We start from the raw sequence: 18902 nt of genomic DNA on the forward strand, positions 1-18902 counted from the left end.
GCCTCCTATTGAACATCCACCCTTTCCACTTCGTGTTTGCAAATCTCACGTCATTCTTTTGAATTATTATTATCATTATTATTTTTTTATACAGACATGAAAGCATGCTTCATTGCTCCTTTATACCCAGAGAGGCAGCACCGGGAGCCTGGGCTTTACCTGGGCCGTCCTGCCCTCAGAAGCCAGGGGGTGCGGGACGCATGGGAAGAAGAAGGCACGGATGTCAGCCTGAAGCCTGGCGAGCCCGTGAAGAGCTCGCTTGAAGGTGTTCTCCTGTGTGTTGCAGTGGTTTCACTTGGCTTCCTAGCCCCTCCATCTCAGAAAAAGACCACACCAGTGTGCTATGGTGTATGTACTTGCCAAACTGTTTATTTGCCATTCACTAGTGATAATATTGGATTTACAGAAGAAACTGTGGTACAAAGAAAGTAAGGCTCCAGTGGCTCCTGGGCAGCAGCAGTCCAGCTGCCCTGCACAGGCTGGGCATGGGAAAGCTCCCAGCAGGGGGGGGGGGGGCAGCCACCCTGACTCTGAGCAGTAGACCACACACGATGGAGTGCCTGCTCTCCTGCACTCTCTGGAAACACCTTGGAGAGGACTTGGGGTGGGGGGTGTTCTCTCATACCGTATCTGGTTTAAACCTCTAGATTGACAGTTCCCTTTCGGGAAGTATTCAATATGTCAGTACCAGGGAGAAAGAAAGCACACACAAATTTCCAGGATGCTTTGTGAACAGATCCAGTAACTGCTACACAAATAGACACTAGGTGGGGCCTGTCCAAGTAGGACTGCAATTCCCAATGTTACTTTTTCAATAGATGTGTTTTACTGTCATTTCAATTTGGAAGTTTATTTTTTTCCATTGATTTTTATACATCCAGAATAGCGCAAATAACCAACAGTTATTTATTTTTTTTGCACATTCATTTCCCCTAGAACAAAACGTGAACTTAAAAAAAAATTGGAACCATGCTATTAGCTCTTTACAAAAGTGAATAAAAAGTAGCTCATTTTTAAGTCTAAAATAAACAAAGTAGAAAGAAGCATTTTTTGTCTACAGTATTTAGCAAACATAAGAAAAAGTCCTTAGAAACACACACAAAAAAATTGAAAAAAGTTATTACAGGTATTAACAATATTTTATAATGAAGCTTAAAATCTATTTACATACATAAATACAATTAACTTTGTTGATGCAACTCTTCTGGAAGGAAAAAAAAAATGCCAAATGATCAGCCTCATCAATTCTGATCTGGTTAAAGGGAGGGGAAAAACTCCAAAGAGACAAACAAAAACCCCAAACAATTGTATACTGTAGGTAAACAAAAAGGCATTTTGTTCAGATGTAAAAGATGTTTTCTGAGATTATTGTTAACTGATTTTTCATGTATAAAAGACCCCAAACATGTTGTACCCCCAGAAAACACAACCACCAGAAACAAAAATCACCAGGACGGAATGTCCTAAGGAAGCAGGTCTTTCAGGACAGAAACCTGCAATCCTAAATTGTAGGACATTTGAGTGAAACCATTCATTTCCTTTCCAATCAGAGCATTTCTGTTTATCTGCACAGAAATGGCGAGGCAGCAGAAAGGCTGTCTATTAACTCACTGATTGTAATTTGTCCAGGAAGGCAAGCAGATCCAAAATGGTTGGCAATGTCTCTGTTCTGCTGGAAGAAACCCACAACGAGCAGGAGAAAGGCTGACTCACCATGCTCCTTTATGTAAAGGGAGGAGACCTGCAGCTCCTCGTGTTCTGGACATTTGGTGTGAAGTTGGGGGTGTGTGTGTGCTGTCTCCTTATATAAAGCGAGAGAATGGAGGGAGGAGAGGCTTGGTGGAGGGAAGGGAAGAGAAACAGAGGGAGATATTAGGGGGTCAGAGAAAGAAAGAAATATAAGTCATATAAGAAATATAAGTCATATAAGAAATATAGCAAGAAAACCAAAAAGAATTAAAATACATGTCCATGTTGACATAAATAAAGGCATGAACAAGCAGTAGAAATGGCTTATTTAGTCTTTCTTCTCTTGGACCAATGCTCCCAGATACATCCAGTTATTACATTATTGGCTTAAAGGTCTCCTTGATTGAAGGACCACCTTAATTTACCTGAAGGCAATGAATGCTATTTCTCCAGGGAGGAAAAAAGCATTAAGTGTGACATGAGGCCTATCTCCAAAACAACTGAAGTTTTATTTAATTTTTTTCTGGGATGATTAAGTACTACATATGCTGGTAAGGGTCTGTGAAACCCTTGACTGGCCAGACCAGTGGGTCTCCAACAAAGTGACAAGCCCTCATCATACATGTCTTTGAGAGTGAAGATTCAGTGTGAAGCACTGTCTGATCCCCTTCCAGGGCATTAGGCTGGTTTTGAGTTGGAATATCTTCAGGTACCAGAAATGAACTGAAAAATATAATTTTTTTTTCCTTCATTTTCCCCCAACGTTTTGTCAGGTCAGATATGGCAACATGTGCTGAAAAGAACACTTAGGTTCGATTTGGGGTCAAGGGACCAAAGGTCCTTTTCAAAAATAAAAATTTTCAATTTACTGACATTTAAGGGTAATTTTGCTGCAAAAATGTAATATAGAATAAAACATCAAATTGAATCATGGAGAGAGAATCATGTCTAAAATGAAAGTGAATATACTCTGAGTTTCTCCAAGATCTGTTTTAGCTCTTTTCTAGATAAGAATGACCTGACTGACAACACAAACTGTTTTACATTTTAATTCTTACCAAAGTGCTACTGCATCTGTGTAAAACAAATAATCAATATATATATATAAGAAAACTCAAAAACAAGTTGCTTTAAATAAGACCAGCTGTTTTGCTGCCTGCAGCCAAAGATCTTTCTAATTTGAATCCTTAAATTTATAAAATAAAAATCAAACACTGTTCTGAAGTCCTGCTTTCAAATACTCTTCAGAGTTGACCTGAAATCATTTCAACTAATTTAAGAGGTACATTAAATAACAACCAGATCATTTTGAGCACATATATGTCAAAATCAGCAGTTAGTATTTATGAGTTGTACAACTGCATTCTGACCAAATTCTCCAACAAAAATAGTGCCATAAAATTTACAGTGACATTGGATACTTTTGAATTGTAGCCATGGGCAGCAGTGACATGAATCTTTCCTGTCATGCAGATGCACGGATAAAAGTGCACACACCCCATTAGGTAGGGTCTCAGCCTGGTGAAAGCAATGCAAAGTTGGGTGCTGAATGAGCAGCATGGGATGGAGTCCGGCACAGGTGGGACAGTACTTTCCCATGTGACATCATGGAGGCACACAGATGTAAACTGTCCTGTTCAGCTCTGCTTCTGAGCCCACCCTATGAAAACTGAGCTGGAGACTTTCAGGCATCAAAAGCACCAGGTCTAGTTTCTTCTACTCCCAGCCTTGGGGAACAGCCACAAGTTTTGTTCTGCATCAATGAACAGGTACTGTATCAAATAGGAGTATTTTCTTGGAGCTAAAAAATCTGAATTCTGGATTCAGATCATCTCCTTACTCCCCCAGAAGGGAGCAGTTAAAGAACCCATAAATCCGTTCATTCGGTTCCCATGTGGATATTGCTCTTCCACATAGCTTACTTCGGATTCAATGGTTACAAAGCATGTCTGAAATTATCAAGAGCCCATGGAGGAAGCAAACCCCTAGGCAGAAAATAAATCCTCTCCAGAGGTGCAATCATTGGCATCTATCTGAACCTCCTGGAACCATATTTGACCTTCTCTGTTTGAAGGGAGGGAGTCAGATATGAGACCCTTTGTTGAGCTTGGCAGAAAATTCCATACTTCAGATCCTTCAAGTGGCCCTCAGTATCTAAAAAGCATATTAAAAAGATTGCTGCATTAGCTACCAACTCGTTTGATTAACATGAAAGGGAGTTTAATGTAAACAATATTTAGATAACCAAGTCATCACATTGCCCATCCTTTTTTTCCAGCCTTCTTCAATGTGATACATTTAACTTTGGCTACTATCAAAAACAAAAATGTAGTACTTGATATTTTTCTTCTTAATATAAGTACATTTAAATAATAAAAAAAGTATCAACACATAAGTAAGTGTCTAAACAACAAGATACATAAATATCTAGGGATTCCTTGTGGGAATACAGTAGTTGAAAATGACCCAAAGCTGTAGCTGTTTCTCAAAAAAACAACTACACCAAAGTCCAAAAGAAAAGTTAAATAAAACTTACAGAAAAAGGAATCATATTTCTTTCAATTGTCAAAGCAAGAAAGAAGCAAGCTCAAATTTATATATATATAAAAATAAAAACCACCCCAAATGCAAATACAAATTTTGCAATTCATAAGGTGCTGGGAAAGAAAATTAAAAAATATGAATTAGATACCAAACAAGAGGAGTTGCATTCCCCGCCCCCACCCAAACCAAAATTCCACTCTTTGGAATAAACAACTTGGTTAAAAAGTGAAGTCAAGGGTATAAAATCTTTCTTTTATTCACAGCATCGCTAAATCAGAAGCATTCACAGTTTCCCTCTGGGAATCTTCCTGTTTGCCTTACGACGCGTCCGCGTGGTGGCGAGACGGACACCCTCAGGTTGGGTCAAGCTTCGGAAAAGGTGAGCCGGGCCCACGGTGACGGCGCTCAGGCGCTCCGCACGGCCTCGGGGGGCGTAGGCGGCCCTAGGGCCTAGGGGGGGGCGCAGACCGGAGCTAGATCCCAGAACCCAGTTCGCAGGGCCCCGCCCCCTCCCCAGCGCCGGCCGCGGACCCCGCGTTCGCGGGCTCTCCCCGGCGAGGGCTGGGCCTGGGCAGGCGCGCTCCTGGCGCCCGGCCGCCGCGAGGCCCTCAGTAGGGCCGCCACACGGCCTCCTCGAGGCGCGCGGCGGGCGCCATGTTGGTGGGCGAGTTGCTGTGGCTGCCCTCAGCCTCAACCACGTCGCTCTGGTTCGGGAGGCTGGGGTTGAGCAGTGCGGAGCCGGTGGAGGCGTTGGTGCACGGCGGCAGGATGCGCGGCGGCGAGCGCTCGCCGCCCACCATGGAGAACTGGTAGGAGCCGGCTGAGGCGCCGTAGTACAGGTGGTAGGAGGGTGAGCTGGCCTGGAAGGGGCCGCCCTGTGCCTGCGACGAGCCGGGGTAGGGCGGCGGTAGGTATGTGTGGTAGCGCGTGGCCGAGCTCATGGCCGACATGCCGATGCCGATGCCCGACGTGACGGGCGTCGGGGAGTAGGTGAAGGCGCCGGGGTAGTGCATGCGAGGGTCTGAGATGGAGGGCAGCGCGGGGAACTGGCGCGGGTCGCCGAAGGCCGTCAGGTCGGGGGCCGCTGCGGGGGCGAGCGAGAAAAGAGCGTGAGGCTGGAGCAGGGGAGGCCACGCCCCTCCCGCCCGCGGCCCGCCCACAGGAGGATTACCCAGAATGCTGCTGCCCTGGGAGCCGAGGGCGCCGCCTACCCAGCATGCTAGTGGGCAGGGAGGTGGTGTGATGCTCTGCGATGAGAGAGGGTGGTAATCCGGGGCTTCGCGGAATGTAAGGTGGGGTAGGCTACAATGTCATTACAATATAATAGAATGTAATACAATGTAACGTAACACATACTATGTATAGTTAAAACAGGTATAATATCGATGTAATTACAGGGTTGGCAAAGCGACCGTCTGGCCACCACCAATTTTGTACAGCCCCAAGCTGAGAATGAGTTACTTTTCTAAATGGTTGAAAAAAGTGAAAAGACATAATATTTCCTGATGTGAAAATTATGTGAAATTCCCATATCGGTGGCCATGCCTAAAGTTTCACTGGAATGAGCCTCACTCCTGTTCAGTATTACCATAGCTGCTGATGAGCCACCACTGCAGAGTGGAATCGTCATGACACAGACCACAGGACCCGGGAAGCCTAAAATATTTAGTATCTGGCCGTTTATGGAAAAAAGTTTACCAGCCCTCTGTAATCAATATATTAATATGCCAATATTAATATAAATGTAATCTGTGATATTAGTATCATTGTAAGCATGTGTAACTTATAAAATTATGTAATACTAATGAAATGGATGCATCCCTAGATTAGTATTAATAGAATATATCATAATGATATTGTGTTTTAATATTAATATATAATAACATTATAATACATTATACATAATATTTAGATTGAATCATAGGAAACTGCTGTTTCTGTAGGTCTCAAACAATTAAAAATTGGCAATTTCTTATGATTCGACCCAATGTGTGGCATAGCAGTGACTGAGTGAATGTCAGTGAGTATCAGTACCACTCTTTGTCTCCCACATGTGCCTTTAAACTACTTCTACATTTTTAGAAAAATATGGCCTCAGTGTCACCTGGTATTCTCTCACATGTGCTTCACTGATTTGTTAACACAAATGGCCACAGGGCCTTGATTTATCCACTTCATTTTTGCACATGTTGAAATTTTACCAGGAATGGCAAAGCTTTGTCTGTAAAACTCATTTTGTTAGGATTCTGCATTTATGGTTTCAGAAACTGGCTTCGGCCTTTATTGCATCCTTCTGCATTTTTCTTCAGCATAGGCTGCCCTTGGGAACTACTAGGGCTTTGGGTGCCAGGAAGCGTTCCCTGTGTCCTGTAGATCAGTTTCTCAGCAGTGGTACTATTGACATTTTGGGCCAGATAGTTATTTGTTGGGAGGTGGGGGGTTGTCCCATGCATTGTAGGATGTTTGGCAGCATCCTTGGCCTCTGCCTACCAAATGTCTGTGGTGCCCCCACACCCCGCATTGTGACAACTAGCAATGTCTCGAGACACTACCAAATGTTCTGGGGGTAGGGTGGGGGGGGCAAGAATTCTGCCCCCCGCCCCAACTGAGAACGACCATGTAAATATAGGATGGTGTCCTGGAGGTAACTGTTCCTCAGAATTATTCATCAAATACTGGGCCAGGACCGTACTCTTTACAACAGCAAACCCAAAAGATAGCAGAGGCAAGAATTAAATGTTTTAAAATATGTAAGTTCTCAAATCAACATACAAAATAACTTCAAGCTCAGAATGGCATGTGGTTGGTGTCCTTTTGTGTTCAGGCCCATAGAGAAACTTGATGGAGCCAAGAGTTTGCTCTGAAAGGAAAGCTACCAGGGTGGATTAATCTGTTTTTGGAAGGCATCCGGGGTTGATCAACTTCCTCATATTTCAAGCCTATTATTCCAGCAGGGAGAGCTAGTGTTCTCGTTCTCTTTCTGCCTGTCTCTCTGTCTCTCTCCCACTCTCTCTCGCTCTCTCTCTCCCTCTCTCCCCCTTCTCCCCCTCCCTTCTCCTCCTTTCCTCTCTCCGAACTCCTCTATAAATTTGGGGTGAATGTGATGAGGAGGTATATACTCCTCATCAGAGAGGTAATTAAAGTTTATAGAAACAACCAAAGTCTGCAGCCAATCTCTCTGCTAATGAGGAAACCAGGAGTCTGACTTTCAAACAGACACTCCTGTTAATCTTTTCAAAGCCAGTCAGACATGTGGGCAGGGAAAACGTTGTAAACTGACAGTGGTTCTGGGGCTGCCCTTCTACGGCCACTCTCTAGCTCGTCCTGAAGCCAGACCGCACCTCATTCCACACAGTTTGTCCCTGCCCGCTTACTGGGGCTGTCTGTGAGCAAGCTCTGTGTCACTTGTTTTTGCTCATCCAGAGAGCTGTGACAGGAAGCTTGACTCCATTTTTCCAGTTAGATTTCTATAGTCTAGGGAGAAGCCAAGGTAGGAGGAAGAGCATTAGGCAAATACAATCAATTTGTTGGCATCTGATGCAAGACTCTGGACACAAATTAATGACTCCGCCCAGTATTCCTCTTGCTTCATTTGCCCTGAGACAAAAAGGTGAATCCACTGGAAAATGAATGAAAGGTCACCCTGTTTCATGGCGATGTCTGGACATGCTCTGCCAGTCTGTTCCAATGACTACATGGTAATGTGGTGATGGTACCAAGTTACCGTAATCCCGAGTGAGTCCGAGGCTGGTCACGGACGTAAGTAATGGAATGATGTTATGGTCTCAGCTGTCAGGGGAAAATAGTTCTTTCACTTGTGGGCAGAATATCTGAAAGATCTTCAGTACTGCCCGTGATTCTCTTTCTATCTACATGGCACCAGTGCCACTGGACAAAAGACCACCTGTTTGGTGAAAGTAGCTTTTCCCGCATATTTTGATAATAAAAGAGCTTCAGCCCTCTAGATATGTTCCAGTTCAAATGATCTATTCAAATATTTGTTTCCATTTTTATGTCCCATCTGACATTTCCTACCAAGCCCCACGGTCACGCACCATTCACCCCACCTGTCCGTCGCCCATTTGTCCTTTGGGCTGGCCTAGTGCCCCCTTATTCCATAGTGGGTGGGGGTGGGGATGCCTGATAGTCACAGGGAGCTTTTAAAGAGTAGGAAATCTGGGGATTAGGAGGTTCAGGTATTTTAGTTGGAAATGTTTCCCCACCAATGGCGCTAAATATTTGCCATGACAGCTCAAGTGTTCGTTCTACAACTTGACATGGATGAAAGCTGTCCCACTCCAGCCCCTCCCACTGCCCCCAAAGGATTAAACAGCCTGAGCAGATAATGATGGCCTTAAAAGGATATTTTGCATGACTCAGATTAATGCATGCCGTCTGTCGCCCAGGTTGGCAGCTAAACATTAATATTTTTTTTTAAAGAAAAAAAAAATAAAGGAAAACCTCCAGATGACATCTCTTTTCAGACAAGGTGTGGAGACTGTCTGCAAAGGAGAGAGCGAGAGAGACAGTGCAAGTTCCCCCCCCTCCCCCGCCCCCGTGCAGAAGGAAGTCCAGGTGGGGTTGGGGGCGGGGAGAGGGGCTGAACACAGACCTCTGGGGCGGGATTAAAAGGAAAAGCAGGAGCAGAGCAGTGTCAGGTTCTCAAGGCTGGCAGCCAGGCAGCCACTTGGCTTTTATGTGTTGCAATCCCCTACCGCTCCCAGGCATATGACAACGCTTCTCAGGCCGGCACTCCAGGCTTGATTTCTCAGAGGGAGACCTGCCAAGTTGAAGAGCAGTCTCCCATGCCTTTCCCAGCCACTGGAGAAAGCTCATCTGAAATTCTCTCCTGCCCTCCCTCCATGACAGGGGAGAATCATTCTTGGGTGCTGAAATGGGACGTGGTTTTTGTGTACCTCACATTCTCATGCCATAAAATGTCCTTCCCCACTCCTTGGGTAATTGAAGTCCTGGTTATTCAGAAGTGTAACAGCTACATGGGACTTGGGAGCGCACATTACTGATTCCCTTTAAAAAAAGGAAAAGTAACCCTCACATCTGAACACTGGTCAGTTGGAGCGGCTGCCCCCTGAGGGCTCTTGAAACTATAAGGTGCAGATCTTGGGTGCTGAGCAAGTCAAAAGTCTTACGTAATAAATTCCAAGGGGCCCAGAGCAGGCACATTACCAAGGAAAACAGTAATTGTTTTAGTTGTAGAGAGCAGAGCAGTGCCACTGAGAAGAATCAATAAAAGTTGACAAGTGCCTTTGGAATCAAACTGGTCCTGAGGGAACAGAACTTCTGAAACAACAAGCTGAACAGACGTCATCATTCTTATGCTACTTCCTCAACTCCTTAGCCCAGCAGGTGCCCTGACAATGTTGGCATTAATGCAAAAAGTGGACAACTAAGTTGGCTTTCCCATTTTACCACAGCACCTAAGAATACTCGAAGGTGGTGGTTCTCAACTGGGGGGCAGCTTGGGGGCCCTCTGGATATCTGGCAGTGTCTGGAGACATTTTTGGTTGTCTTGATGCTGGGGAGGAGGCCTGTTGCTGCATCTAGAGGCCAGAGATGTTGCTAAATATTCTGCAGTGCACAGGACAGCCCCCCACAACAAAGAATTCTCTGGCCCTAGATGCAAATGGTGCTGTTGTTGAGAAGCTCCGAGAAGAAGCTAAAGCATTTGGTGAAATCTCAAGTAATCACAACTGTCTGGAAAACACCACATTATATGACATTTAAAATTGCAGATGTGATGCCTTTGCCCCTTTCGCCTGCCCCCTAATCTACTATAATCTGATCTCAAGAGCTGAAAAGCAAAGACAACTACCCTCCCCCCGACACATATGAAGTTTGTTTGCAGGCTTCACAATGCTGAAGTTCTCTTAAGTATTTTCACAGTTTGGTCCAGCTCCAATTTCAAAGCTCCAAGCAGGGAGTTAGTTTCTTCTTTTGCTTTCAACAAAGGAATTTTTCTTTACCTCCGATTTCCCTGCCCACGAGCAAAGGTGAGTGCCAAGCCCAAAGGTCTCATAGGTTAAATGACTAATATTTAATGAGCACGTATTAACAACAATTATGCTAACCACGACACCCGAGCTTTCCATTCTGTTCCTCTAATCTGGGTTGAACAGCTCTTAGTTTGAAATGTCTCATTTGGGGTGTAGCTGCCTCCCGTTCCACAGGTACCCCAGTGTTGTTCACATGACCTTTGAAAACTCACCACCGTCAGATGGATAGTCCCACCTGAGTTCTAGAAGCTGATTCCTTTGGCCTTGTATATTATTAACCCATCAGCTGCTACCTCTGTCTGCCAAATATGAGCAACCCCAAAATACCCAAAGAATCCTCTTCTGCCTTCATATTCATAATCTCTGTCTCTAGGTGTCAGGGAAAATCAGTGCATGGACATGGGACTTAGACAACCTTGTCTTTAAACCACATTTTACCCCCCAGAATGACTGCCAACCCCTTCATGAATCTCCAGTCTCTCGAACCTTCCACTCTAGCTCAACTTCAAAGGGTGTGTTCAAGCAACTTACTTGTGAGTCGACTGGAAAGCTCTGCAGAGAGGGTTGTCATGCCACTGGCCCGTCCAGGTGAGATGGGTGTTGCTGGGTGTACAGAAGGTGAGGCGATCGATCCCAGGTATTGGTAGGACTGATCATAGGACCACGGTGGGGATGGCTGGATCTGCCTTGTGTCTGCAGAGAATCAGGGATGTCAGTCATACATAGAGTGGGGTGGGATTTAAGAAAAAAAAAATTTTTAATAAAAAGCTAGTCACCTTTTTTCTCTTTTAAAATTTCATTTATTTATTTGACAGAGAGACATAGCGAGAGAGAGAGGGAGCACAAACAGGGGGAGTGGGAGAGGGAGAAGCAGGCTCCCTGCTCAGCAGGGAGCCCGATATGAGGCTTGATCCCAAGACCCTGGGACCATGACCTGAGCCAAAGGCAGACGCTTAACGACTGAGCCACCCAGGCACCCCTAGTCACCTTTGTTTAAATATGTTATACATGTCTGTGGCCTGTTGACCAGTGTTTAGTAAGTCCAAGTATTTGCTTTTGTTTGATGATTTCCATCCCTCCCACAAAGATACTGAAATACAGTTTGTGTGCGATTCTTGAAGATTTTCCTCCGATAACTGTTCCTTCTGGAGGTTTGATTTAATCATGCTAATAATGATAGGAGAAGTTGAATATGCTTTCCAGGTAGAATTGTTAATGCTCACCTGTTGAACTACAGCATGTTTCAACTGCCCAGACAATATCAGCTTTACCAAGGGTTACAATTCTCATCCTCAGAAACATTTTATAAACTCAGGCGATCACCTATCCATCTGTACTCAGTAAGCGAAAAAGAACATAGAGGGTTTTTTTTTTTGTTTTTTGTTTTTTTGTACCTTTGGCAAAAATATCCCAAGGGCTTTTAAATATCCTCTATTTAGGTGAATTGTCTCCCAAGGAATTTAGAAAAGAAGGTCTGGCTGGGAAGCTGGTGATGAGGCCTGAGGATTAGTTCACAAGCCCAGCATAGAGAGCTGGCTCTACCACCCCAGACTGACAGGTGTCCCGCACCTTTTCAAGACCTCAAGTCTGCAACATTTAAAGGGCCGAATGTTGAGCAAGTATTTTATAGATGGCCATTAAATGAGGACTGGGATAAAGAAGAGACAAAACTCTGACTTCAGAAGATTTAGGTAAAAAGGATTTTGTAAATTTGACTCCAGCATTCATAGGAGTCTTAGTTTTCAAAAGCATCCCATTGCAGATGAAAAGGAGAAGAAAAAATGAACAAACTCTCTAATCTCAGGCAATACGTGTAAAAAAGTTGAATGGGACATGGTCCCCCCACAAGATAGCCTCCATTTCTTTAGGGTTAAACATTGATTTTCTCTCTGTGTCCCACCTTCTCTGTGGACTACGCTAGTTCCCAGGGGTCTTCATAGCCAGGGCTGCATGATGCTGGGAGTACATCTAGAAAGAGCAACGATCCTCAGGAAAATATGGGATGCAGGCTGTGTATGTGCCAGGATGTAAAGAAGTGAGTTCTTCCTACTCATTGTGAAATATTCAGTTCTCATTCCTCCAGGGGCTTTTCATTTCCAGAAGTTCAAGTTTGCTGTTTCTGTTTATCTGTTCGAAGCCGGCAGAGTGGATAACAGAATCAGGGGTTTGGAGATCCACCTGGATCCCCGGGTCTTCTGCCTGCCTGCCCCCTCCCCCTGTCCCTCATGTGGATTGATTTCTTTCTTTTCGTTAAAAATAACTCAATTTTTAAGTTTGGAAAATCTGGGCAAATATTTTAACTTAGAATCTCTGAAATCTAATATTAAAGAAGGGTCCTCATTCCATTCTGAATTTTGGGGAATTGAGCAGAAGGCAAGGAATAAAAGAGCTGGTCCATTCTAAACTCAGTGGAAATGAATGATCAGCTATAGTCAAAGATCCTGCACAGCCTTCCAGGCGACAGTGTTTCCAATAATTGAAAGCAAAGAACAAAACAGCAGATTGTTCAATATTCCCATTTTACTACAAGGGTTTTCCTCCAAGTGAAAAATAAATTATAGATTCAGATATTTTTGTAAGACTTGCATATGTCCTAGCTATACACATTTGCTAGGTGAGTATATAGTACTCAAATATTTTAATCATTTAAGAAGCAAACAAAAGAGGTTTTATAATTGTCATAAAGCCCTCCGGGGTGTGAATTGTGGTTCAGTAATTCAAGACTTGCTGTGTAGACAACCCAGCACCCCTAACCCCATGTCTAAAACCACAGTAAGCATAAAGTATTATGCCATGATTCATGCTCTGTCATGTTTTACTGTAGTGAAAAAGTTGTGCTAGGCTTTTCTAAACTCATAATTAAACCATGCAAACGTTGCATAATGTTTCACAGCCTTTTAAAAATATGCTTTGGTAAAATGATCTTTATGATTAAAGTCCAAGTTCTGTGATTGTTTTTTTTTTCAACACAGGGTTTTAGATTCAACATTCTTGCTTCACACCACAACTTAGCTTTCCAGCGTTAGAGGAGGGCAAGCACTTAAAACCCCTGCTTGATCAGTTTTCATTCATGTGACCCATAGTGAGCTGCCTTTGGATTCATTGCCAGCGGTGGGCCAGAAGGTGGTGATGGCGAGCTTCTCATGTCAGGTTTTTTGGGTGTTTTCTAATTCTATGTGTATTATTAATAAAAAAAACCCAAAAGCACAAAATAGAACAAAAAAACTAGGGCCGACGATATGGTGTATGCTGAGTTTACTGTTCCGTTACCATTCTTGCTCTGATGGGGCCAACTTGAACATATGAAGGCAGTATGGAAATGGCAGTGCTGTGGGCAACCCCAAGCATGGGACTGAGAGGCAGGACAAGTGGCCTCCATGTTTGTCTTTGAGCCTGGACCACTTGTTTACACGTCCTCATTCTCCTCTCTAAAAACACATGATCTCAAAGCCCCTTCCAACAGTAACGGTGCAGGATTCTAATTCAAATAGGTCCTTTACAGTGTTTCTCTGATGAACATGTGCTAATCAGATTTAAGAAAGAATCAGGTGGAAGGAAGGGTGCAGTGAAGAATGGTGCTTACAACAATAAATATACCTATTCTCGGGAAGAGGAAGTAGGCAGGGAGAAGATGGGAGTTATCCAGAAAAGAAGCCGTAGGGTGAGGAAGAGAACCACTGTCAGCCATTCTCCAGAGAGCAGGGCTATTTATTCTTGAAGGGAGTGCCTCTGATAAGTCAGTCCATCAAAAAGAACAAAAGTTTATTGGAATTTTAGTATGTGCTAGGCATGTGCTAACTTAGCTAGTAATAGCCTGATGAATAAGACCAATCCCCTGCCCCATTGGAACTTCTAGTCTGATATCAGTGAAGATCCTGGGAGTAGATGATGCTTCAAAAGGTTTTTTCCTATGGCACTGATGATATGCTGAGAGTTGCTTCATTTATTCATTCACATTCATTAGTTCATTCACTCATTCATTCATAGGCTCATGAAGTTATTCACACCCTCATTCATTCATGTTGCCAATGAGCATTTTTGCTTTACTAGGGTCACTGCTTTGGGGACTCAGTAGTGAATGGATTATAGTCCTTGCCTTTAGGGAATCACAGCTAGTGGGGGACCTGTACTCAGGAGAACTGATGGGTTATCTGCCTAATCTGGACTTGCAAACAGCTGTTCCCACGTTAGAGATAACCCTAATGACATTTATTATGCACTTATGTTCTGCCTCTGCAAGGAACAGATTAGGGAAAGCACCTAATTTAAATAATAGATTTCAGTCTGAATTCTGCCTTTACCCTGGGCAAGTCACTTATTTTCTCTGATATGTAGTTTTCCTACTTCAAATGGTAGTAGTGAAGAATAAGTGCGATAAGTCATATGTAAAGCAAGTAACACAGTTTTTGGCCGTATTAAATGCTCAATAAGTCTGACTATTTTTTATGATTATATTATTAAAAAGGAAAATGAACCCATGCCAAGGGATTTATCTGATAATTTATTGGTAAGGCCACACACACCTGCTCCAGGGTGAGCCTCGTAATGCCACGCTGTTCACTGATAAAGGGCTTGCCGGCCGGTCTTCAGCACTGGAGAGGAACTGGGCTCCAGAGATTAAGTGGTAAAGCTCAAGAAATCTGGAGATTTGAGGTAAGGATAGAGGAGGCAAAGACCCAATCTCAACTAGTTCACATGTCCATTAAGAAAACGACTGGATTAGAAAATTTAAATTTGAGCCTTTCTGCCTCCTGTTTTTTTCAGGGTACATAATATTTTGATGCAGCCACTTTACTGAAGTCATTTTGTGATGGGTTATTTTCAGCTGTCTGATCATCAAAAAAGTGGGCAAAACAGAGCTCCCTCTCTCCCTTCTCTTTGAAATGAAGTCAGAGAAGGGGGAAGTTGGGGATAAGGTAGGGCGGAGGCGAGTAGTGAAGTCAGAGGGATCCAGGGCATACATCACTCAATAAGTAAGTAGAGTGCTTTCACCTTTTGATGCAGCAGTAACAAAAAGTCTCCAGAGTGAAAAATGACCCTATCAAATAACTGATGTCAAGATGTTCTGCTGCTTCCAGCTGCAGCTCTGAAATGTAAAGAGCTTGGGGGTCACCACTCCCCTCTCTACAAGAAAAGAGCGGCACAGACTGATAATCCATGACTCTTCTTGGATCTGTTAGAGAATTGAGACTGTAGGGCAAACTGCCACCCTGGAATCTTGAGAGGCAGGTGACTAGAAAATCACCTGAGGTCTGTGTACCAGGAGCAGAAGCTGCTAGAGTCAGAACGCTTAACTGGTAATTTTGATTAACTGTTGGAGACCGAGTATAGTCTACTGTGAGAATAAGAAACTTCTAGGGGCTGCAGTCTTGTGTACATGTATGGGGATTCGGGTGGGGACACTTTCATGAGATTGGCATCAGGAACTCCTCCAGGTTTTCACGGGATCCAGTATAATAACAGTGGGTTACGGCTGAAAGAGACTATTTAGGGAAGAGTTCTTAGGGAAGTCCAAAGACAACAAGGGAGACAAAAACAAGGACATTAGAGGAATTTGAAGCCTCTGGCATCTATAGCTACAGTAAACATGAAGCACAGCCCAACTCCTAGCTAGATGAACATAAAATCTCACACTGAAGGCCTATTTACATCCATTCCCATCACCTGATACATCATGTCCAGCTTTCTTTTTTTTTTTTAAGACTTATTTATTTTAGAGAGAGAGAGAGGGAGTGTGCAAGCAGGGAGAGAGGCAGAGGGAGAGGGAGGGAGAGAATCCTCAAGCAGACTCAACGCTCAGCATAGAGCCTGATGTGGGGCTTGATCCCAGGACCCTGAATCATGACCTGAACCAAAACCAAGAGTCGGTGCTTAACTGACTGAGCACCCAGGTGCCCCTCATGTCCAGCTTTTAAATCAGAAATAATGCCAAAAGGTAAGAAACGCAGTCTGAAGAGATACAACAAAAAGCAGAACCAGACTCAGATATGACATAGATTTTGGAGTTACCAGACAGGGAATTTAATTGTGATTAATGTGTTAAGGGCCCTAATGGAAAAAGGAGACAGCATGCAGGAACAGATGGGTGATGTAAGGAGGGAGATGGAAACTCTCAAATACAAAAGGAAATTCTAGAAATGAAAAACATTGTAACAGATAGATGAGAAATGCCTTTGATGGGCTCATCAATAGACTAGATATGGCTGAGGAAAAGAATCAATGAGCTTTAAAATATGTTAATAGAAACTTCCCAAACTAAAAGGTAAAGAGAAAAAAGAAAGAAAAAAACAAAGCAAACAGAAAAACCCAAAACAGAACATCCATGAACTTTGGGACAATTTCAAAAGGTGTAACATATGCATAGTGGAAATATCAGAAGGAGAAAGAAAAGAAAACAGAGTAGAAGAAATATCTGAAGTATTAATGGCCAATAATTTTTTAAAATTAGTGATGGACACCAAACCACAGATCCAAGAAGCTCAGAGAACACCAAGGAAGATAAATACCAAATAATCTACAGAAACACCTTACCGAGAGCAATAAGGGTAAGAATTACTTCCAATTTGTCTTCAAAAACCATACAAGCAAAAAGTGTAGTGAATATGTCAAGTGTTTAAAGGAAAAAAAGCCACCAGCCTAAAATTCCATATTCTACAAAATTGTATCTCAACAGTGATGGAGAAATAAAGATATTATCTGACAAAAACTGAAGTAATTTACCCAACAGCGCTGTCATGCAAGAAATGTTAAAAGGAATTCTTCAAGGAGAAGGAAAATATAGGTCAGAAAATTCAATTGAAACAAAGAAAGGAAGTTTCAGAGAAAAAATAAATGAAAGTAAAATAAAGTCTTATTTTTCCTATTCTTAGTTGATCCAAAAGATAAACTGTCTGTTTAAAATGATAATAGAGGGAATAATGTATTGGGTGATCACAGCATATTGGTAAATGAGATGAATAGCAGGAATGACAGAATGGGAAGGAAGGAATGGTATAGTGTTATTTAATGGTGACTTAGATTCATTATACATGTATTTTGCAAACTCCAGGGCAAACACTAAAAACATTTTTTAAAAAGGTATAATTGATTGGCTAAGAGAGGAGATAAAACAGAATCATATAAAATGTTCCATTAAAACCAGAGGAGCCAGGAAAAGAGGAGAAAAAAGAACAAGTAAGCAAATAGAAAACAGTTACAAACATGACAGATATGAATTCAACCATATCAATTATCACTTTAAGTATGAATGTTCTAAATGCACAAATTAAAAGATAGGGATTGTCAGAGTGAAGGCCCAAGTATATGTTGTCTATAAGGAACCTACTTGAAATATAAAGACTCAGGGTATAAGTAAAGAGATGCAGTAAGACCATGCTAACACTAACCAAAAGAAAGGCAGAGTAGCTATATTAATTTAATGCAAAACTGACTTCAGAAGAAGGAAGAATTTCAGGGATAAAGATGGGAATTACATGATGATGAAAGAGTCAGTTCTCTAAGAAGATGTAACAATCCTTAACGTGTATGCACTTAACAACAGTGTCAAAAAACATGAGGCAAAAACTGATTTCGAATTAGAAGAAGAAATAGAAAAATACACTTAGTTGAAGGCTTCAACACCCCTCTTCCAGTACCTGATGCATCAAGCAGGCAGAAAATTAGGGCATTTTGACCTGAACAGTACTCCCAACTAACTTGATGTAATTAACATTTATAGAAGATTCCATTTAACAACAGCAGAATACACTTTGTTCTCAAGCTTACAGGGAACATTTGCCCAGACAGACCACATTCTGGGCCATAAAACCCACCTTAACAAATTTAAAAGATCAGAAATCATTCAAAGTATATTCTCAGGCCTCATCGATTTAAAACTAAAACCAAAAAAGCCAAAAAACCAAAACAACAACAACAAAAAACCCCACCAACAACAGAAAGTTAGCTAGAACAAATATTTGGAGCTCAACAACACACGTCCAAGTAACCCATGGGTCAAATAAGAAGTCTCCAGAGAAATCAAAAGGCATTTTGAACTAAATGAAAATCCAACATATCACAATTTGTGGAACGTAGCGAAAGCAGTGCTTACAGGGATATTTATAGCATTGAATGCATATATTAGAAAAGAAGAACGATCCAGAATCAATAATCTAAGCTTCCAGCTTAGGAAAGTAGGGGAAAAAGAGCAAAATAAACCAAAAGCAAGCAGAAGAAAAGACATAATAAAAAAGTAGAAATCAATGAAACAGAAAGTGACAAAGAAAATCAACAAAACTAAAAGCCGTTCTTTGAAAAGTTTAAAAGGTCCTACTTTGGTCCCAGGCCCCCACAAGGCCACACAGGAGAGCATGGCCAGAGACCGCTCTTGGTTCTACTCGACCACCTACCTCTCTGGGGTCTTGAATGCCCACCCTCAAAACGTGGATTCCCAACAGCACCACCATCTTCTCTCTGCCCTGGGCCAGGAGGAGGTTGGTGACTCTGTACCGTGGCTACTATAGTTAGAAGGCCCTTCCTTTGGCTCTTCAGCTGATATCTTTAAAAGATGCGACCTTTTGGTAACCTTTCAGAGCAGTTTAAAAACAGAGACCAGACAGTTATGTATGTCACGGGGCCCCAGCGTCTATTTTTAAGAGCCAAACCTGCTTGGTGAAC

The 18902-nt window shown here is 42.7% G+C and overlaps 1 protein-coding gene across 1 annotated transcript in view; it reads right to left on the reverse strand.

Annotated features, from left to right (window-relative positions):
* Positions 1–883: 883 nt before the first annotated feature.
* Positions 884–18902, reverse strand: part of RUNX1 (RUNX family transcription factor 1) — a 158027-nt gene continuing 140008 nt past the window's right edge. Inside the window, exons 7-8 of the mRNA XM_035017655.1 lie at positions 10779–10940; positions 884–5317 (exon numbers count right to left, since the gene is read on the reverse strand). Coding sequence (XP_034873546.1) covers positions 4842–5317; positions 10779–10940 — 638 coding nt within the window. The 3' untranslated portion in view covers positions 884–4841. The remainder of the gene's footprint in view (positions 5318–10778; positions 10941–18902) is intronic.

Source organism: Mirounga leonina, unplaced genomic scaffold (assembly GCF_011800145.1).
Source record: "Mirounga leonina isolate KUSES-001 unplaced genomic scaffold, KU_Mleo_1.0 Mir_172, whole genome shotgun sequence".
NCBI classification, from domain to species: Eukaryota; Metazoa; Chordata; class Mammalia; order Carnivora; family Phocidae; genus Mirounga; species Mirounga leonina.